The 20,779-nt window shown below is 46.9% G+C and overlaps 5 protein-coding genes across 5 annotated transcripts; 3 read left to right on the forward strand and 2 right to left on the reverse strand.

Annotated features, from left to right (window-relative positions):
- The first annotated feature begins 521 nt into the window (after positions 1-521).
- On the forward strand, positions 522-4,327 carry LOC127762691 (probable ADP-ribosylation factor GTPase-activating protein AGD11). Its single transcript, XM_052287162.1, has 9 exons — positions 522-831; positions 1,003-1,073; positions 1,491-1,584; positions 1,967-2,042; positions 2,812-2,975; positions 3,110-3,287; positions 3,369-3,491; positions 3,577-3,672; positions 3,773-4,327. The coding sequence occupies exons 1-9, from the start codon at positions 698-700 to the stop codon at positions 4,052-4,054; spliced, it is 1,218 nt and encodes a 405-aa protein (XP_052143122.1). The 5' UTR covers positions 522-697; the 3' UTR covers positions 4,055-4,327.
- Positions 4,328-5,062: 735 nt separating this feature from the next.
- On the forward strand, positions 5,063-8,500 carry LOC127773364 (uridine 5'-monophosphate synthase). The gene is made up of 6 exons (XM_052299432.1): positions 5,063-5,964; positions 6,636-6,719; positions 6,821-6,903; positions 6,985-7,072; positions 7,189-7,443; positions 8,174-8,500. Exons 1-6 carry the CDS (start codon positions 5,170-5,172, stop codon positions 8,300-8,302), a joined length of 1,434 nt encoding a protein of 477 aa, XP_052155392.1. The 5' UTR covers positions 5,063-5,169; the 3' UTR covers positions 8,303-8,500.
- Positions 8,501-10,385: 1,885 nt separating this feature from the next.
- Positions 10,386-13,928, forward strand: LOC127773372 (uridine 5'-monophosphate synthase). Its single transcript, XM_052299441.1, has 6 exons — positions 10,386-11,243; positions 12,043-12,126; positions 12,686-12,768; positions 12,856-12,943; positions 13,091-13,345; positions 13,607-13,928. Exons 1-6 carry the CDS (start codon positions 10,455-10,457, stop codon positions 13,733-13,735), a joined length of 1,428 nt encoding a protein of 475 aa, XP_052155401.1. The 5' UTR covers positions 10,386-10,454; the 3' UTR covers positions 13,736-13,928.
- A 325-nt stretch (positions 13,929-14,253) lies between these two features.
- LOC127773353 (cytochrome P450 CYP94D108-like) lies at positions 14,254-16,013 on the reverse strand. The gene has a single exon (XM_052299420.1). The coding sequence runs from the start codon at positions 16,009-16,011 to the stop codon at positions 14,353-14,355; it is 1,659 nt and encodes a 552-aa protein (XP_052155380.1). The 5' UTR covers positions 16,012-16,013; the 3' UTR covers positions 14,254-14,352.
- A 1,519-nt stretch (positions 16,014-17,532) lies between these two features.
- LOC127756997 (cytochrome P450 CYP94D108-like) lies at positions 17,533-19,592 on the reverse strand. The gene has a single exon (XM_052282391.1). The coding sequence runs from the start codon at positions 19,519-19,521 to the stop codon at positions 17,884-17,886; it is 1,638 nt and encodes a 545-aa protein (XP_052138351.1). The 5' UTR covers positions 19,522-19,592; the 3' UTR covers positions 17,533-17,883.
- Positions 19,593-20,779: the final 1,187 nt, after the last annotated feature.

A 20,779-nucleotide genomic window follows, 5' to 3' on the forward strand; every position in this document is an offset into this window, starting at 1 on the left:
TATTATAATAATCTTAAACTGAAACAAACAGAACCTAAATCACATTTCTCCCACAATGAAAAAAACCCACCCACTGTAAAACAGTGTCATTTTGAAAATCACTAGAAAAAAAGGGACAAATAACACTGAACCATATAAAATATTCATCCTAATTCCTCTTAGTCATACTAAAGATATAATGTTTAAACAGATAAAGTCTGCCATAAACGGTCTACATGTCATGAAGTGTACAAATTGCGTGTGTTTTTGTTTTTTTTAAAGCCACTTGAATCTCATAAACGACGGTAGGCTTAAGATTTCTTAGACAATTTATCAAATTGCATAGGAATTGCCGTCGCATGCATGAAATTTTATATTTAAAGACATGCGTTTGAATTTTCAAGGTCCATTCTGTAGTTTCAGAAACATTTACTAGTTTCAGGAAATATTTTTGCTGCTACATGCAGTGAACAAGACAGCGAAGGCTCACCGGGAAAACGAACCGCCACCGCTCCCTATTATTAACCCCCACCCAACCACTCGCTCGCTCATACGCAGCTCAACATTAAACAAAAACGACGGATCAACCATTTCCTCCTCGACGGCAAATCGCCGGCCCCCCACGAAGACTTGTTCTTCCTCCCGCCGCGCATTTCTTTAATCACTCGATCTGAGCTGCATCCCAAATCCCCCCCGATTTAATTATTTGCGGGGGGTGATGATCCCCACATCGTCGTCGCGTCCCCTCCCATCGCGGGGATGTGATGTCTATGAGGAGGATAATAAGATCATGGAGGGGCACAAACCAGTGCACCAATTCGTTGATAGCCCCAAGCCGCAGCGCAGCGCGAGGTAAGCACCCCCTCTCCCCCCTCCCATTCTTCATGCCCCAATGCTGCGACTGACGATTGCGATTTGGTAATTTTTGTTCTTTTTGATTGATTTGGCTCGGTTCTTGCATTTCATACGGATTGAGCTAATTCGGTGTCTGATGTTATCCCCACCCCCTTTGCATGTGTGCAGGAGAATTTGTGGAATGGCAACGAGGATCGATGCGAATGACCACGGCAATCAGCAAGGAGGCAATCCCCAAGGTTTCTCCCTTTTGATGTCCCCTTTGAAATCTTGGCATGTGGAATTGGATGCTGCCTACATTCCAATTGAAATTGTAGAGTTGCTATAGCTTCTTTTTTTTTTCCTTTTATATAATCGTCAACATGAACATCCGTTAGGGAGGAACAAATGAATATTAATTGTAAAGTGTGAAGTCTACTTTAGCATTCAACTTCTTCTTGGCTGCTGTTATTAATTTCAAGCAGAATGAAATACTTCCTGCCACTCCATTAACACTTAGCAAGTTTCTAGACAGATGAAGCTAGTTGTTTCAAAAAGAGAGAGGGAGAAGAAGAAGCTAAATGTCCCCTTGAATTGTATAGAAATCCAGATGAAGTTGCTACTTATCCATTTGTTGTTTGTGATAATGACCGATGTTCATCCATGATTGGTGCCAGGTCCAGTTGGTACAGCAGAGAGATTAGAGCATCTTTTAAACCAACCAGCAAACAAAATTTGTGCTGACTGTGGTGCTCCAGATCCCAAATGGGTGTAAGTATCCATGAATCCCGTAAGTGCTTTTTTTAAGGAAACAAAATCTGCAGTGTATAGATGTAGCCTGTATGCAGATCATTTTTTAAGATTTTGAAAAGAAATTGTTCTAGCTCATATATGGTGTGTATTCCCTGCTTGACTTAACTGAATTCGAGCTGAACATTTTAAAAATGTAAAGGTCAATGCAATTTACATTGTAGTAACAATTGTTGCATGTGTGTCGTGAAAAAAAAAATTCTTGCATTACAATTATCTGATCACTTATTTAGTTGAAGCAAAATTAAGTATATCTTATTCACTGTTGAGATACCATTTCGTTTTGTCATGGTATTTCAGCCAGAGTGCTATATACTAATACTAGCACGTCTGGTGTGTGCAGGTCATTGACTTTTGGTGTGTTTATTTGCATCAAGTGCTCTGGAGCTCATAGAAGTCTTGGGGTGCACATATCCAAGGTAGCCATGATATCTGTACCATAGCAATTTATTATGGCTCTTCCACTTTTGAGTTTACTTCTTATTTGATTTCTTTTAAGATGCTCTCCTACTCCAGCCATTGTAGGTTTTCGCTGAAACATATTCTGATCTTCCGGGACAATTAGGTTCTAGATGATTTTCTAGACGTGTCCATTGCGTGTTTGCTATTACTAAGTGTATCCCCTTCTGTAACTCAAATAGTGCAGTCCTGTGACTTATGTGGCCATCCACTGCGTATGATGAAAAACACTTGAACCTTTCACTTGCTTTGCCAGTCACCTCCGATCTCTACATGGACATATTTTAGGAAAGAAATGGTGGAGAGAAGAACTTGGTGACATATAGGGAACTTATGTCCTCATCCTAGTAATTGTTGCCATTTTCATCCTGGAGAATTGTGCAGAAGCTTGGGAAATATCTAACCGTAAATGATGTGTTTCAACAACCATTTGTAGGCTACAGAGTTTTCTGAGGTTCAGCTTCATTGGTCTAATTCTAGAAAAGCACAAACACAGCTACACAACATATATTAGAAATCCTTTTCAGGTGTAAGTGTCATCGACAAAACATTGTAGATTAGTGGCTTGTTAAAGAAGAAACATACAAATGCTAACAGTCCCAAGCATTTATTTTTCAATATTTTAGCTGTCCCACATAGTATATTTTGATGTCAAACTCTTAGCTAAGTTAGACTAATGGCCTATGGAATATCATTTCTGTAATTGGAGTAGAAATTTGTCTATTTCAGGTGGTCTCAGTAAAGCTAGACGAGTGGACAGATGAACAAGTTGATATTTTAGCTGATTCAGGTGGAAATGCTGCAGTTAACATGATATACGAGGCGTTTATACCTGAAAACTACATGAAGCCAAGGCAAGATTGCTCATCAGAGGGGCGCAATGACTTTGTTAGGTATGCAATTAGGTTACCAATTTCTCATTATTTTGATGTCTTATACTTGTAGGGTGACACCCTGACATAGCAGATTTCATTTATAGTAGGACTGTCTCACAAATGATATTTCCCCTCTATCTGCATCTGTGCAGGAGAAAATATGAGCTTCAACAATTTTTGTCCAACACACAGCTTACTTGCTACTCACAAAAGAGCGGAAAAAATCATAATCGCGTACAACATAGCAGTTCAAATAGGCATGGTTTAGGCCATGCTTTCAGGAACAGTTGGAGGAGAAAAGAACATGAGAGTAAATCAGTGAAGAAAACAGTACGGCTACATTGTCTCAAATTCACAGTTCCATTTAGAATCTACCTGCAGTACTTAGAGTTTGACATTTTGCTGTCCTAGGTGGAGATAGGTATGGTTGAATTTGTTGGATTAATTAAGGTCAATGTCATAAGAGGCACAAATCTAGCTGTTCGTGATATGATGTCCAGCGACCCTTATGTTATCCTTAACCTTGGACACCAGGTAAACGGCTTCATACCAATGTTGCATCTTAATTATCCAAAATTCTTAGTTCCATGACATTGACATCCCTTTTACACCATTTTAGTCGATGAAAACAAAGGTGATTAAGAGCAGCCTGAATCCTGTATGGAATGAAAGGATTTTGCTATCAATACCTGATCCCATACCTATGCTTAAATTGGTAAGTATCTTATCTTTCGAGGGATATTGATAATAATCAGTAGCTGTCTTTTTTTATTTAATTGTTTTGGATTAGCGTTTGATTCTGTTCTCCTTGGCAGCAAGTCTATGACAAGGACACATTCACTACAGACGACCGAATGGGGGAGGCTGAGATTAACATTCAGCCACTGGTTGCTGCAGCCAAGGCATATGAGACCTCGGTCGTCGCTGATACGGCACAGCTCAACAGATGGCTAGCAAAAGAAGGCATCTGGATCCACAAGGACAGTGCTATCTCCATCATCGATGGCAAGGTGAAGCAGGAGGTGACCGTCAGGCTTCAGAACGTCGAGCGTGGCCATCTTGAGATGGAGCTCGAGTGTGTCCCGCTCACACAATAGCTGCGCCTGCAGAAATGGGTTGCTCTGACATTCTGAATTCAGAACATGGTTACACGAACAAATTCTTTGCAAACACTTCGGACTTTGTGTGTAATTACTGTGGCAAATTAGAACTCAACCATGCGTTCAAGGTTTCCATGCATCAGATGTATCTGTAGAAGTTAGGAAGGAGTACATGATGTGAGGCGATTTGTCTATTAAAGTTGAGATCATTCTGGCACAAATCTGCTTGATTTGTAAGCTTGTCTTTTAAAATCCTAATTTCACACCGTCTCTTCCTTGTAACCATCTGAAATGGCATGATGGTTCAGAACAAAACGGATGTACCGTGCCCATCTCTACAGAACTACATATCCAATGTTCGATTTTAATTTCAAATAAACAGATTTTTGTTTCAGTTTCTCAGCTATCCATGGAGTATGACTGACGAACATATGGGGAACATTGACAAAACAACACTAGATACTACTTTCATCAAATAGGCAGCTAACTATTTTTTCAGTTTCTCAGGCCTGTCCATGGAGCCGCCTTGCTGACAACATAGGGGGAAGGGAACATTGAGAACTATAATGTAGTGGAAACCTGTAAACTATCGTTGGATAAAAAATAAACGTATGAGATTCGTCCATATCACCGTGAGTAAATCTATTAGTAAATTTTTACTCGTAATAGTGTGGTCGTGCGGAAGAATCTCAGTCGTCTATTTTTCGATCCAACGAAGGTTTCCACTAGAGGTATGTAGTTTCCACCATATATTTTCCCATATAAATCACCTCACATTTTGAAAAAAAAAACTGAGAGAGCACAAACAATGTTAGACACTTTTAAATTTGCCAAAAAAAAAACTAAACCTCTATTTTTTTAAAAAAAACTTTTTTTCAGGTCACAATATTTTCGCACATTTTGAACTTAACGTTTGGAATATTCTCACATCTCAGCCATCCATTTTCCATCTCAAGTTCCAAGGCTACCCTATGCTGCAAAAGAAAGGGGAAAACAGCCGTCCTAGTGGAGGTACAGTAGTAATAAAACCTCCTCCTGTCGGCTTCCTCCTTCCTCCTCCCGCCGCCGCACAGCGCAAACCCCGCCCAAAACCCTAGCTAAGCCTAGCCGCCATGGACGCCGCCGCGCAGGAATCCCTCATCCTGGAGCTCCACGCCATCGAGGCCATCAAGTTCGGCACCTTCGTGCTCAAGTCCGGCATCACCTCCCCGATCTACCTCGACCTCCGCGCGCTCGTCTCCCACCCGGGCCTCCTCTCCTCCATCGCCACCCTCCTCCACACCCTCCCGGCGACCCGCCCCTACGACCTCCTCTGCGGCGTCCCCTACACCGCGCTCCCCATCGCCTCCGTCCTCTCCGTCCACCGCTCCGTCCCCATGCTCATGCGCCGCAAGGAGGCCAAGGCCCACGGCACCGCCAAGTCCATCGAGGGCGCCTTTCGCGCCGGGGAGGCCGTGCTCATCATCGAGGACCTCGTCACCAGCGGCGCCTCCGTGCTCGAGACCGCCGCGCCGCTCCGCGACCAGGGGCTCGTCGTCGCCGACGCCGTCGTCGTCGTCGACCGCGAGCAGGGCGGGAGGGAGAACCTCGCCGCCAATGGGATCACGCTGCACTCGCTCATGACCCTCACGGAGGTGCTCGCCGTGCTGCTCAAGCACGGGAAGGTGACCGAGGAGAAGGCGAGGGAGGTGAGGCAGTTTCTTGACGCCAATAGGAAGGTGAGCGTTCCCGGAGCGGCGGGCACCGTTAAGCCCAAAGTGGTCAGGAAGGGGTTTGCTGAGAGGGCTGGATTGGCCAAGAACCCGATGGGGAAGAGGCTTTTCGAGGTGATGGAGGCAAAGCAGAGCAATTTATGTGTTGCTGCCGATGTGGGAACTGCAAAGGAGCTCCTTGAGCTTGCAGAGAAGGTAGTACATGTCACTACTATTTGTGGAGTTAGTTGGTAGATTGGTTGGTTAAATAAATTTATAAGCATTTCAACCCTGACAAGTCAAATTCTCCTGTTGGATGGATAATCCTGCAATTTGTGTGTACTTTTTAGTTTTTAGATAATGGACAATTTGTGCATACTTTATGTTGATATGTCAGGCTCAGTCCCTGAGTTATCTAGTAAGAAACAAATTGGGGGTTCGGTAGATATACCTGTTTATATAGCACCTGCTTTTGCTTCATGAACTGTCTACTTAGACTAGGTCTGTTATACTGGAGTCCTTGGGAAGTAGAAACATTGATTTGATAGTTGAGACATGCTCAGTGTGTGTTTTTCTCTGTTTAAAATGTATTTTAAACATTTCTGTGCTTAGATATGCTGTGTGCTGCTTCATCTAGTGTTGCAAAAAGAATGCTCCACAGTTGCAGTTTCTTCCTTAAGCAGTCAAGCTAGCATTATTTGTACTTTCTGATTTGTTTTTTCCTCCAGTCTCATTTCATCCATTTGCATGACCTTTAGATATGCTAAGAGCAGATTCACTACTTTTAGCTTTCTTTTTTTCTCCTTTTGGTGTGTTTTAACATTATGCTGTAATTGCTAAACCCAGGTAACAATGCTTGTTAACTTGGTTCTCCAATTTTTATGTAGGTTGGTCCAGAGATTTGCATGCTGAAAACTCATGTGGATATCTTGTCTGACTTTACTCCAGATTTTGGAGCTAAGCTTCGCTCGGTATGTTATTTACTTATAGTTTGGCATGCTAAAGTTATTGTCCTGGTCAGTTTTCACATGGTCTGTTCTTTACTAATTGACCCTTAAAACGTTATTTTTAGATTGCCGAGAAGCACAACTTTTTGATATTTGAAGACCGCAAGTTTGCTGACATTGGAAACACAGTGACTATGCAATATGAAGGGTGAGAAACAGCACCACAACCTATCCCTGCTCATCTCCTTTATGTCTTTGTGTGACATAAGTGCCTTTAACCTTGTTTCAGAGGAATATTTCGCATATTAGACTGGGCTGATATCGTCAATGCCCATATAATTCCTGGACCTGGAATTGTGGATGGTCTGAAGCTTAAGGTATGCTGTGCTTTACATGACTTATACCAGAGTTTAAAGTTTTGTTAGTATTGTTGCATCTTCAGGTAGCTGATTTAACATAATGCTCACAGTAACTTTTGTGTTTTGTACTGAAGGGTTTGCCAAAAGGAAGAGGGCTGCTTTTGCTTGCTGAAATGAGCTCGGCTGGCAACCTTGCTCATGGAGAGTACACTGCTGCAGCTGTAAAGATTGCTGAGCAACATTCTGATTTTGTAATTGGATTTATATCCGTTAATCCAGCATCTTGGTCAGTTGCGCCATCAAGTCCAGCATTTATCCATGCCACTCCTGGAGTGCAGATGGTTTCTGGAGGAGATGCTCTTGGTCAACAGTACAATACCCCTCATTCTGTGAGTTTAACCTTACCATCGAATTCCTTTGTGTGATTGATTCACATTTTTCTCCTTATGTCTTAATGCATTTTTGGAGGTCTTCCAAAGAGTCAAACTTAGTAAGAACTAGTTACCAAAGAATGACCGTCGGTTGTTGTCTCCCAGTTATTGGTACAGTAACATGAAATATCAAGGTTGCTGTGGAATACAGACAGCCATCAAGGCAGATTGTTAGTCTCCCAGTTATTAATACAGTAGCACGAAACATCAAGGTTGTTGATGCCTGTGTAGTCTGTGGAATACAGAGAGGCGTTGAGACTGATTGTTATGTGATGAAGTCCTAGTTGGATATGCTTTCCATATTCATTTTGTCTCGTGGGCCAAATAATAGTTTGTTTCTAACTTATACTACCTTAGCTCAAGTTTATCTGGGTATTACGTTCACTTTGGATTATCAGGCGCTAAACATTTGAGCTCATGCTATCCTTTTCTTCTTTACACAATTTGGAGGCCTTTCATACGGTAGATGATTTAACAAAACCTATATCTTGAAGTTCTCAGATCATACCTGCACCATCTTTAACATGTCTCATGGCCTAATCATGCCTGCATCATCTTCCTATGTTTTTATTATTCGTCAGTAAATAATCTGGATGCTTAGGCAGGAACTCAGTTCTTCGTTCCGTCCTGTTGCAATATGCTTATGAACTGATATATTCCTTGCGACGCCGTTGTTTACTACGTACAGGTTATAAACGACAGAGGCAGTGACATAATTATAGTCGGACGAGGGATTATAAAGGCGAGTAATCCAGCCGAGACCGCGAGGGAGTACCGCATCCAAGGGTGGGAAGCATACCAATCCAGCTTGTCATGAGAAATTGAGAATGTGTTTAGTCCACACCCTATGCCACATAATGGGCATTCACTCATTCAGGCAGCTACTGTAATAAGAGCATGCTCTGCGTTCCATCAGTATTGGCACGCGCTGTTTGCAACAATAATTTAGAGTTCAAGATGATGAAGTCATGAAACTAAGTTGCTAATATACAAAGATGTAGTATCGTTCATGCTCCTTGCCGTTCATCCCATCATTATTTTGGTGCACTCTCGCATGGATACTGTAAAGATGAACTTGCATGGTTATGTGGCGATGACAAGAGGCACAGCCAAAGTTGCTGCAAACTGCTACAGCTCGGATTGGCTGAAACTTCCGGGGGCCGTTTCGTCTTGCCGTGGTTAAACTGGTACAGCTCGGTTTGGCCTGAAAGGCTACTGTTCTTCATGTGCTCGAGTTCATGCCTCCCGTAGATTTATTTATTTTTACTATCCCCTTGCCCAACAAAAACCGGAGATTTTACTATACCAAAATGCTACCCTGGTTTCATGGGAACGAAATGGAAATGGAGATTTTGGTTAAAGATAAGCAGCAACATTTTACGATTTTCTGAATTGTGTGCTATCCAAAATTGGCTTGGCATCCGTCGTTTCCTCCATCACATTAAGAGCATCTCCAAGAGACTAGCTAAATGGCTCTTTAAGCTAAAATTTAGTAAACTTGGGCAAAAAAATCTACTCCAACAGACTAGCTAAATGGTTTTCCAAACCATCCGGCTGGCTAAATTCTCCACCTCACGAGCCAAAGTTGGCCAGCCAGGACGGCTGACTATCTGGTGTGGGTCCCACACCCTCTCTCTCCTCTCTCTCTCCCCTTTCCCCATCCCATCCCGGCTCCTTCCGTGCCCGCCGCATCCATCCGCCCAGTGCCATCGCTGTCATCCTCCCGGCGCCGCCGCCGTCGTCATCCTTCTGGCTCCGCCGCCACCGTCGTCCATGGCGAGATGGCGCAGCCCATCGTCTTCCCCCGACCCTCGGGGATCTGGAGCGGGACGGCGACGGCAGAGCCGGCCTTCCGCCCGCACAACGCCGTCTCCATCGACACACTCCGCGCTGCCGACCTCGAGGCGATGGCGGCAGGGTGGGGTCGGGGCGACGATGACGGCGCGGAGGACGGCGCCCCGCGGCGATGACGGCGTGGAGTCCCCCGACGACAACGGTGCGGAGTCCCCCGGTGGCGACGACGCGGAGGAGGCCCGCGGTGACGACGACGCGAAGTCGCGGCGACGACGGCGCCTCCTCCCTCCCTCCCTCCGCTGCAAGCTCCGCCCAACCTCCCTCCTCTGTAGCGGACGCTCCGCTGCCACCGACGCCAGCCACCGCGCATCGACGAGACGCCGGCCACCGGGCATCGCGTGGACATCATCGGGATGGTTGCAGTGGGAGAAGAGAAGAAGGGGAGAAAGAGGAAGAAGAATAGATAGTAGAGGCTGACATGTGGACCCTAATTGTCATAGGCTCGTAATAGAGAGGGTAGATGGAGAGGCTGTTGGAGTGAGGAATGAGTTTGGTTTGTCAAATCAATTGGAGAGCTGGCTATATATGTGTTTGGAGAGTCCGTTTCAGAGAGTCTGTTGGAGATGCTCTAAGCCAACCAGTCGATATCATCGCCTTCATGTTCAGCAATGGACGATGACTGATGATGACTCTCGAGAGAATGTGTTTAGGCAGTGTTTGGCTAATGGGATAGGGGAAATGATTTCCCACCCACCAAAAAAACATCTTTAAATCCTAACCATTCATTTCTCCTTTTCCATTTAATCTTAATCCTTCATTTATTTCCCAATCCTAATACCACCCCTCATTTCCCATTATCCAAACACACCCTTAGTCCAAATCCTATGCCGCTGAATGCTGATGTTGATGCATGCACCTACTGAAGGCCGAGTTTAGTTTTAAACTTTTTCTTCAACTTCTAATTTTTCTATCATATTAAAACTTTCCTACATACACTTTCAACTTTTTTCGTTACATCATTTCAATTATAACAAAACTTTTGTCGACACAATTCCAAGTGCACTTCTCCACTTCACTCCTCGTCTCTTGCCGTCTTTTGTCCGCAAGTCCCGTGCTCTCACTCTCCACCTTCTTCTTCTTCCCAGCTTCTCTCGTCTCGGCTCAAGGCTCTAGCCATGGACGCCGCCGCAATGGAATCCCTCATCCTGGAGCTCCACGCCATCGAGGCCGTCAAGTTCGGCGCCTTTGTGCTCAAGTCCGGCATCACCTCCCCGATCTACCTCGACCTCCGCATGCTCGTCGCCCACCCGCGCCTCCTCTCCACCGTCGCCTCCCTCCTCGGCTCCCTCCCGGCGACCCGCCCCTACGACCTCCTCTGCGGCGTCCCCTACACCGCGCTCCCCATCGCCTCCGTCCTCTCCGCGGCCGCCTCCGTCCCCATGCTCCTCCGCCGCTACCACGTCACGCCGCACGCCGCCGCCGAATGCCTCGACGGGTCCTTCCGCGCCGGGGACGCCGTGCTCATCGTCGAGGACCTCGTCACCACGGGCTCCTCCGTGCTCGAGACCGTCGCGCCACTCCGCGAGGTCGGGCTCGTCGTCGCCGACGCCGTCGTGGTCATCGACCGCGAGCAGGGCGGGAGGGAGAACCTCGCCGCGAACGGGGTCGCGCTCCACTCGCTCATGACGCTCACGGAGGTGCTCGCCGTCCTCGTGAAGCACGGGAAGCTGGGCGAGGAGAAGGCCCTGGAGGTGAAGCGATTCCTCGACGCAAACAGGAAGATGGCTGTGCCTGGACTGCCTGTTGAACCGAAAGTAGTTAGGAAGGCATTTTCCGAGAGAGCTGGATTGGCAACGAATCCGATGGGGAGGAAGCTGTTCGAGTTGATGGAGGCCAAGCAAAGCAACTTGTGTGTTGCTGCAGATGTCGGGACAGCAACAGAGCTACTTGATCTCGCCGATAAGGTATACTATAAGATAATGAATTGTTGGTGCTATGTAGATGTTTGGTAAACTTTAGAACTTAACAGATAGGAAGTCAATTTTTCCTTTTAGGCTATTATGAATGGGTAATTTTGTGATAGGTGTATATTAGGATGATATTGTTCTACTTCAGTATTATTCCGAGTTAGGTAAAAGGCAGATTTGGGGCTGTGTGAATTCCTCCCAATTTATGGTGCCTGTTTATGCCTTATGAAATGTTTGGTTATGTTAGGATGATATTCTTCTACTTCAGTATTATTCCCTGAGTAAGGTAAAAGGCAGATTTGGGGTTGCGTGAATTCCTCCTGATTTATGGTGCTTGTAGCCTTGGAAATGTTTGGTTATGTTTAGTCATGTGAAACTACAATCCTTGATAGATGATTCTGTGAACAAATTGATTTGTTATTGTCGTATTATTCCTTTTTATATAGACCAGTTTCTTAGTTTCATACTTTTTTGCCATCACATCTTCTCTTTCTCTTACATATTTTCTATGCTTAGATGATGCAGTATATCTTTCACATCTAGTGTTGTGAATAGAGTGGTCTAATATACAGTCATTGTGTGGGTGCAGTTTCTTCACTAAGATGGCATAGATCTACCTTTTCACTATTTTACCGAATCCCATTTGATACATTTGCATCGTCTTTCTATATATTATGAGGTAAGAGCATATTGATTTTGTCCTGGTTCTTTTCGTTTTTCTTTTTGGTTCATTAGTTTGTTATTGCTAAGTGAACCCTTTTAATCTGTTTAACTTAGTGCTCCAATTCTTATGTAGATTGGTCCAGAGATCTGCATGTTGAAAACTCATGTGGATATTTTGTCTGATTTTACACCGGATTTTGGCCACAAGCTCCGTTCGGTATGTTCACTTATGACTTGATTGTCCTTTTATTTTCACCATCCTTTGGTATTAGTAATACTTGTCCTGAGTAGTTTCATACTATTGCAGAACTCCGGATAGAGATGTAAAATTGGAGTTTGTTTTCTTGGAATCAAGTGTGGGATTTTTACCCACTACTCTTTTAAAAGTATATTTATGCTTTTTGCCCATGATTATGGATTGTCATGCCCATCAGTATAGAATGTCTTCTTTCATGCTGTTTTCATATGGGACATGCTTTATTTTTTGCATTTAGTAGGCGTATGCTTATTGGATTTATTCTGTGCACCCACCATAATGCCTTTTGTGTTTTGGGTACACTAGGCATTCGAAGGCAATCAGCTCTGTTTACTATCAGTGCTTTTTTTTAATGAATTACTAGAGCTCATTTGTATATATCATTATATCAGTGTAGTATTGGCTATTCGTGATGCTAAAAGCTACTGGCATAGCTACTATAAAAAAAAAGCTACTGGCATAGCTTAGTTTTGATGTGTTTCATCTTATATTTAATTTGTTCTTAAAATTTTACTTGAAGATTGCTGAGAGGCACAGCTTTTTGATATTTGAAGACCGCAAGTTTGCAGACATTGGAAACACAGTAACTATGCAATATGAAGGGTGAGAAAAGTCTATTTTTGACTGTATATATAAGTTCATTTCTGTTATGCATACACAATATAGTTAATGTCTTTTGTGTTGGTTCAGAGGAATATTCCGCATATTAGACTGGGCTGATATTGTTAATGCACATATAGTTTCTGGACCTGGAATTGTAGAAGGCTTGAAGCTGAAGGTATGCTATTTACGTAGTGCCATGCCCTATGTGATCAACGATGAGTTAAAAAAAAACAAATCAGAAATTCAATGTTGCTGCTGCTAATAGCTTTTGACTGTTGTAGTGCCGGCTACTGAAGGTTAATGTTTTGTTCGTTTACTGAAGGGTCTGCCAAAAGGAAGAGGGTTACTTTTGCTTTCTGAAATGAGTTCAGCTGGCAACCTTGCTCATGGAGATTACACTGCTGCAGCCGTGAAGATTGCTGAGCAACATTCTGATATTGTAATTGGATTTATATCAGTAAATCCTGCATCTTGGTCAGTGACGCCGTCAAGTCCAGCGTTCATCCATGCTACTCCTGGAGTTCAGTTGGTTGCTGGGGGAGACTCGCTTGGTCAACAGTACAACACTCCTTACTCTGTGAGTTAAAACATTGGCAATACATACCCTTTTTGCTGACTGATATTCTGTTGTCTTCACACCTTACTGCTTTTAAGTTTTTTTAATGGATAATAACTAATGCAGTCTGCTTAAGTTAGCAATTCGAGATTACCAGTATTCATCCAGTTTCAGTTAATAAACTTCATCCATTCTGATAGCTTTTGGGCATTTTTCTTCTGATGCAGTCTGCTGCTCTGCTTATCTGATGATATATATCGCTTACTTTTCTGTGAAATACAGGTCATAAACGACAGAGGCAGCGACATAATTATAGTCGGTCGTGGGATTATAAGGGCGAACAATCCTGCTGAGACCGCGAGAGAGTACCGCATCCAAGGATGGCATGCTTACCAATCCAGCTTATCATGAGAATGCTGTAAGGTCTCTCCCATTCTGTAACACGAATGTAAGGGCATTCAGGCGATTGACTGACGCAATAAAAGAGAGTATACGCATGCTCTATCATCGCTGTGGTTCGTAATTCACATGCCCTATATTGACACGCACTATCCCAGCAACAATTTCGTTTATGTGATGGTAAATAAATAAAGTTTGCTCCTAACATACTTGCATGATAAGCACCTTTTATTTCATGCTCCCTCTGTCCATAAATATTTGACGCCGTTAACTTTTTTAAACATGTTTGACCATTCATCTTATTCAACAGTTTTTGTGAATATTATTCAAAAACTTGAGTAGCAGTAGTATATTTAACAATAAATCAAATAATAAGAAAATAATTAAAAATTATTTAAATTATTTGAATAAAACGAACAGTCAAACATATTTAAAAAAATCAACGACGTTAAATATTTGATGTTAAATATTTAGGGTTAAATATTTAGGGACGGAGGGAGTATGTCTTGGGGCTTATTTTATGCTGGATCGAATTTCAACCAGATACTGCCGAATAGATAATGCTTTTTTAAACAACAGTGTTTTTACCCCCAACATGATTGGAGTTCTTAATTGCTTATTATCGGTGGTCAAGTCAACTTCTGCTGCGCTGCGTCATCTTCCCGCTTCCTGATCCGCACCAGTAGCCCGCCCTTCATCTTCAGCGTCGTTGTCACCTCGCACGCCGGCGGCGTCTCCATGCTCGCCGGCGCCTGGACCGGCTCCACCGCGAACCTCCTGATCACGGCGGCCGCCACGGCCTTCATCTGCACGTACGCCATCTCCCTCCCGAGGCACGCCCGTGGCCCCGCGTGGAACACCGGGTACCTCGCCGCGTCCACCGCCACGAACTCGCCGCCGTCGTTCAGCCACCGCTCCGGCCGGAACTCGCGGCAGCCGTCGCCCCACAGCTGCGGCATCCTCCCCATCGCGTACGCCGAGTAGTCGGCGAACCACCCGGCGCGCACCGCCGTGCCGTCCGGCAGCGCGTCCGCCGCGACCGCCACTCGCGAGTCGATCGGCACCGGCGGGTACAGCCTTATCGCCTCGCTGATCGCGGCGTGCAGGTAGTGCATCCTCCTCAGCTCGTCGTACCCGTCGCCGTCGCCGTCTTCTCCGGCGTCGGCGCGGCGAGGGTCCGCGTGCCGCGACGACGACACCTCCTCGTTCACGCGCCGCTCGCAGCGCGGGTTCGCGGCGAGGAGCCAGAAGAGCCACGTCAGGGCGGAGGAGGTGGAGTCCTTCCCGGCCATCACGAAGCTCACCACGACATCACGCAGGAACCGGCGCTTCGCTCCCGGCGACCCGAACATGGCGGCGAGCTCGCCGCCCTCTTCCTCCATGGACGCCGCGAACCGCGACAGCAGGTGCTGCTCGTGCTCGCGCTCGCGCTCGTCCTCCCCGCGGCGGAGCCGGAGGCGCTCCTCTGACGCGACGATCGCCATGACGTACTCGTCGATGACCCTGATGGCGTCGCGCATCCGCCGCTCGCTCCCGACGTTGGCGAGCCTCATCGCCCTCCAGACCAAGGTCGTCGGGTGGAACACGCGCGCGACGGAGATCTCGACGGCGGCGTCGAACGCGGCGAAGAACGCCTCATGGCGGCGGTCCCCTCCCTCCAGCAGCGTCGAGCTCTCGACGCCGAACGCGACGTTGCAGATGTTGTCGAACCCGAACCGGCCGAGCACGTCCTGCAAATCGACGGCCTCGCCGGAGCCCGCCGCCGCGTCGAGCAAGGGGACGAGCCGGCGGTGGAGGTGCGCCCGGAGGACGCGCGCCGAGAAGCGGCGGAGCGAGCGGGAGGAGAAGGAGTAGGAGGCGATCTTCCGCTGGAGGGCCCAGAGGCGGCCGTCGGCGGCGAAGAGGCCGCGGCCGAGGAGGTCCTCGAAGGGGAGGGCGAAGCGCGCGCCCTTGACGTAGTTGGGGAAGCTGGCCCGGAGGAAGTGGTCGACGACCGCCGGGTTGGCGGTGGCGACGCCGGAGCCGAGGCCGAGGGCGCCGCGCACCTCGATGGTGGAGGTCGGGGCGGCGGCGAGGAGGTCGGTGGCCCAGTCGAGGAATCGGTGGCGGTTGCGGAGGAAGGGCAGGGCGTTGCCGAGGACGGGGTTTGGGTGGGGGCAGTGGTTGTTGGCGGCGGGGCGGCGCCGGAGGTAGAGGAGGAGGGCGGGGAGGAAGAGCAGAAGCAGAAGCAGAAGCGGTGCAAGTGTTCCGTCCATGACCATGTACGGAGTCGGTATTCCGTGGTCCATCCGGCACCACAGGACCGATCAATTAAATTCTTCTACTCTCCTGTAGTTGTATGTTCCCTTTCAACACATCGGCATCACATGTGCAGTAAACTTTTCGTTCCCTTAGGCTCAGTTCATTTGTCCAGGTTCCTAACCTCTTTCTTCTCGATTTCCACACGCATGCTTTTTAAACTGCTATTTCGGTGCGTTTTTTATACAAAGTTTCTACACGAAAGTTGTTTAAAAAAAATCATACTTTTCCATTTTTTTTAAAAAAATAGCTAATACTTAATTAATCACGTGCTAATGGATCGCTCCATTTTCCATACAAGAGGCTAGCATTCCGAACCTGCTCTCTAAGTGTAGTTATAAGTTTGATTGTTATTATTAGATGATAAAATATAAATAATGCTTTACGTGCTACTATTTAAAAAAAATCATAATTTTTAAATAAGACAGACGGTTAAACGATAGATACGAAAACCCACAACTATACATAAAATAAGACGTATGGAGTACCACAACTGCTAGACTATTTATTATCAGTACAATACCACTCCCTCCATCCCATAAAAGATATATATACTCCCTCTTAAAAAAACAGTTCTAAACTCTGACATTCTCGTTTTCCGTGATTCCCAAATTGCAAACAGTATATTTCTTACAACAACTTTTTATATAAAAGTTTCTTTAAAAATTCAAATGAACGCATTTTCTAAATTTATAATAATTAATTAATCATGTGTTCATTGCTTGCTCCGATATCCATGCCGCTTAAAAATTCTTTTATGCTGGAACAACGAAGCCTTATAACCTGTTTGGTATAGCTCCAACTCCTAAATTTAATTCCAGAAGTTGAGTCTGGAGTAGAGTTGTGGAGCAGCCTAAACCTAGCTCCACCTCTTTAGTTCATTTTGGCGAAGTGCTCCACCTAGCTTCACTCCCATTTTTTATGGAGCTGAAACTGTTTGGCTGAGCACCAGCTCTAGCAACAGTGAAGTTGGAGTTGGAGTTGTGCCAAATAAGCCAGTATAGCGGTAGTTCCCAACTTAACGTTATAAACTAGTCAATATAAAGAAAATAGCAAAAGGTACTCATATGCATATGGATTATCCATATAAAATAAATAATATTATATTTCTCCACTTCTCTCTTTTCTTATAATGCTACCTTGTGTCTATAGACTTCTTGGGATTACTATAGTTAAAGTTAATTTATAAAAGCCCCATCTATGTGGATCACTTTTGCTATATATATTGATGATCCCCGTGTTTCACGCTCACACTTCCTAAACTGCTAAACGGTGTGTTTCATAGAAAAATTAGGTAGGAAAGTTGTTTATTTTAAAAAAATGGCATTAATATTATAAGATAAAAGTTTATATATAACTTCCAAAAGAATTTGTAAATTCATATAATTAAATACTAGACCAAATAGACACATGGACCAGTCAAAAGTCATTGCATGAAGTTGTTGACTTGTTAGCTTCGTGTATAGTTGTCCAAAAGGCCTGGGGCCTAACGGCCCGACTGGTGTTAGGCCCGTGCCTGGACCTCTGCCTCGGCATGATGGGCTAGCCCGTCATGGCCTGATCCAATGATAAGGGAGACAAAATAGTTGAGAGTTCCAAAATATATTTATTCCAATCATATAAAGCACAGCCTAATGATATGAGGGATCCAGAATAAACTTATTCGAGCTAAATAAGAGACGGCCCAAAGAGATGAGAAAAGCAAAATAAACTTTTTCCAAGACAAGGTGGGCTTTCGTGCCTTCAGGTCGGCCCGGCACAACCAAGTCTTATTGGGCCGTTGGTGCAGCACTTGGGCCCGGCTCGGCATGATAAGGCGGCCCATTTAGCCATGTATCGCTTCGTGCCCACATGCCCAGGGTCTATGCATGGGACGACACACCCCGGCGCCTTGTGAGCAGCACACGGAGCCCGCCCTTCATCCTCAGCGTCACCGCCGTCTCGTGCGGCGGCGGCGCATTCGCCGCCGCGGCAGGCACCACCTCGACGGAGAATCTCCGGACCACGGCGGCCGCCATGGCCTTCATCTGCACGTACGCCATTTCCTTCCCGAGGCACGAGCGCGGCCCGGCGTGGAACACCGGGTACCGCGCCGCGTCCACTGCCACGAACTTCCCGCCGCCGCCGCCGTCGAGCCACCGCTCCGGGCGGAACTCGCCGCAGTCTCGCCCCCACAGCTGCGGCATCCTCCCCATCGCGTACGCCGAGTAGTCGGCGAACCACCCGGCGCGCACCACCGTGCCGTCGGGGAGCACGTCGTCCGCCGCCGCCACCCGCGACGCCAGGGGCACCGGAGGGTACAGCCGCATCGTCTCGGTGATCGCCGCGTGCAGGTAGTGCATCCGCTTCAGCTCCTCGTACCCGTCGTCTCCCTCGTCGCCGGCGGTGACCTCCTCGTAGACGCGGCGCTCGCACTCCGGGTTGGCGGCGAGAAACCAGAACAGCCATGTCAGAGCCGAGGACGTGGTGTCCTTCCCGGCGAGGACGAAGGTCTTGACGGTGTCGCGTAGGAACCGTCGTTTCGCCTCCGGCGAGTCGAACATCGCGCCGAGCCCGTTGCCGCCGTCTTCCTCCATCATCGCCGCCGTGAAGCGTGACAGCAAGTTCGGCTCCTCCTCACTGTCACTGCACCGTTGCTTCGACTCCATGATCGCCGTCACGTACTCGGCAACGACGCCGATCGCCTGCCGGAGCCGCCGCTCGCTGCCGACGTCGAGCAGCTTCATCGCCTTCCACACCAAGGTCGTCGGGTGCAGTATGCGGCCGAAGGAGATATCGACGGCGTCATCGAACGCCGCGAAGAACGCGTCGTCCCGGCCATCGCCGCCGGCTTCCAGCCGCGACGACGACGACGACGGCGAGCTGTCGTCCCTGTCCACGCCGAACGCGACGCTGCAGATGTTGTCGAAGGCGAAGCGCCTGAGCACGTCCTGAAGGTCGAAGACGCGGCCGGCGTCAGCGGCGGCGTCAAGGAACGGCAGGAGGCGGCGGCGCAGCTGGTCCAAGACGACGCGGCCGGCGAAGCGGCGGAGCAAGCGCGGGGAGAAGGAGCTGGCGGCGAGCTTCCGCTGCAGCCTCCATAGGCGGCCGTTGGCGAGGAAGAGGCCGTCGCCGAGGAGGTCGGCGAAGGCGTCGCGGACGCGGTCGCCCTTGTCGACGTAGTTGTGGAAGCTGGCGCGCAGCATGTGTTCGACGGCGTCGGGGCTCGCCGTCGCGACGCCGCAGTAGCCGAGGCCGAGCGGGCCGTGCACCTGCATGGTGGATGCCGGCGCCGCGGCGAGGAGGCCCGTGGACCAGTCGAGGAAGCGGTGTCCATTGGCGAGGAAGGCGACGAGGTTGCCGAGGATTGGCTTCGCCTGCGGCCGGTGGTTCCCTCTGGTGTCCGGCCGGTGGCTCGACGTGGTTTGGTAGCGCCGCCACAGCGAGAGGAGTAGGACGACGACGACGGCGGACGCGGGGAGGACGAGGTGGAGGTAGGAAGAGTCCATTTGCATGCACATGCACACAACTACTAGTACTATACTACTATGTGTTAGTTAATCTGACACTGCAAATTTAGCACGCTTGCATATTTGCATGGTTGGATATGTGTAAAACTGTGTATAGTGCAGTATATATAGCCGCAGGCTGGTTCAACACGTGGTGGAGGTAGTAGAACCGTGCAAGTTAAGTGGTGTACTGTGCAAATTAACGTGCAATAATAGCGTTTTGTTTCGTCTCCCATCCCCAGCTGATCGACAGGCAATTGTACTACGTGCAAATGTGCGTACGTAACTCTCTAACATATATACAGTTGTCCAATATAAACAGTACTTCGTACTAACAGCCCCATCATTTTGGCATATTGGAGGACAAAGCGAGACGATATACTTCTATTTAAAAAAAAAATAATTTATAAATAAAACTTGTATTTATGTGTTCTTAATGATTTAAAAGCAAATACAGATAAGTATGGATTTGTTCGGCTGCCATTCTTGCTGCAGCGCTTGGTTGCGTGGCTGCAGCTGTGCTGCTTGCTGCTGCAGCTAGCTGCCATACAACTGCGAAAAATAGCAGCCGAACAAGCCCATAAGCATATGAGAAAAGACGAGGCTGTAACTGTCACATGACTTTCTGTGACTTTCTAACATCCAAACGATATTGTAAACGATGAAACGATATTGGATGTGTTTGAGATTCCTGCTAGCCGTTTGATACGCATCAAGATCTATGCTTCTAAGAAAAAAAAAGTAAAGCATGGTACTGGGTGTGGGTGGGATAATCTGGGATAGATCCTGCATTAATTTTGACAATTTGATCCTTTGAAAAAAGACTAATTTTACAAATGAACCGTCGTCAAAACTTATTTCATAAATGACCCTTTTGGTCAGCGCCAAATCACCTGGCGCTGAACTTAGACACCTCAGCGCCAAATAGCGTGGCGCTGAATATACGTTGGCACTATGACTTAGTCTCCCATCCGCGGTGGCACGGCATTCAGCACCAGTTGACGTGGCGCTGAGGTGTCTAAGTTCAACGCCAGGTGATTTGGCGCTGAACAAAAGGTTCATTTTTGAAATAAGTTTTGGCAACGGTTCATTTGTAAAATTAGTTTTTTCAAAGGGTCAAATTTTCAAAATTAATGTAGATCCTGTGAGCTCTCTTGGAATGCGGGCACGTGACTACCCCTCCGCATTGCCACTGGCCTACTATGGTTTTCATGACTTCACACAAACTTACATCCTATTTATACTATAATTACAATACAAAAATAGTATA

Source organism: Oryza glaberrima, chromosome 1 (genome assembly GCF_000147395.1).
Source record: "Oryza glaberrima chromosome 1, OglaRS2, whole genome shotgun sequence".
NCBI classification, from domain to species: Eukaryota; Viridiplantae; Streptophyta; class Magnoliopsida; order Poales; family Poaceae; genus Oryza; species Oryza glaberrima.

Excerpts from the sequence above, each read along its gene's own strand:
- LOC127762691 (XM_052287162.1), top strand. The coding sequence starts at position 698 with ATGATCCCCACATCGTCGTCGCGTCCCCTCCCATCGCGGGGATGTGAT. Across the intron at positions 2,043-2,811 it reads TTGGGGTGCACATATCCAAG|GTGGTCTCAGTAAAGCTAGA; the intron begins GTAGCCATGATA and ends TGTCTATTTCAG. Across the intron at positions 3,492-3,576 it reads TCCTTAACCTTGGACACCAG|TCGATGAAAACAAAGGTGAT; the intron begins GTAAACGGCTTC and ends ACACCATTTTAG.
- LOC127773364 (XM_052299432.1), top strand. The coding sequence starts at position 5,170 with ATGGACGCCGCCGCGCAGGAATCCCTCATCCTGGAGCTCCACGCCATC. Across the intron at positions 5,965-6,635 it reads TCCTTGAGCTTGCAGAGAAG|GTTGGTCCAGAGATTTGCAT; the intron begins GTAGTACATGTC and ends ATTTTTATGTAG. Across the intron at positions 6,720-6,820 it reads TTGGAGCTAAGCTTCGCTCG|ATTGCCGAGAAGCACAACTT; the intron begins GTATGTTATTTA and ends CGTTATTTTTAG.
- LOC127773372 (XM_052299441.1), top strand. The coding sequence starts at position 10,455 with ATGGACGCCGCCGCAATGGAATCCCTCATCCTGGAGCTCCACGCCATC. Across the intron at positions 12,769-12,855 it reads GTAACTATGCAATATGAAGG|AGGAATATTCCGCATATTAG; the intron begins GTGAGAAAAGTC and ends GTGTTGGTTCAG. Across the intron at positions 12,944-13,090 it reads TAGAAGGCTTGAAGCTGAAG|GGTCTGCCAAAAGGAAGAGG; the intron begins GTATGCTATTTA and ends CGTTTACTGAAG.
- LOC127773353 (XM_052299420.1), bottom strand. The coding sequence starts at position 16,011 with ATGGACCACGGAATACCGACTCCGTACATGGTCATGGACGGAACACTT.
- LOC127756997 (XM_052282391.1), bottom strand. The coding sequence starts at position 19,521 with ATGTGCATGCAAATGGACTCTTCCTACCTCCACCTCGTCCTCCCCGCG.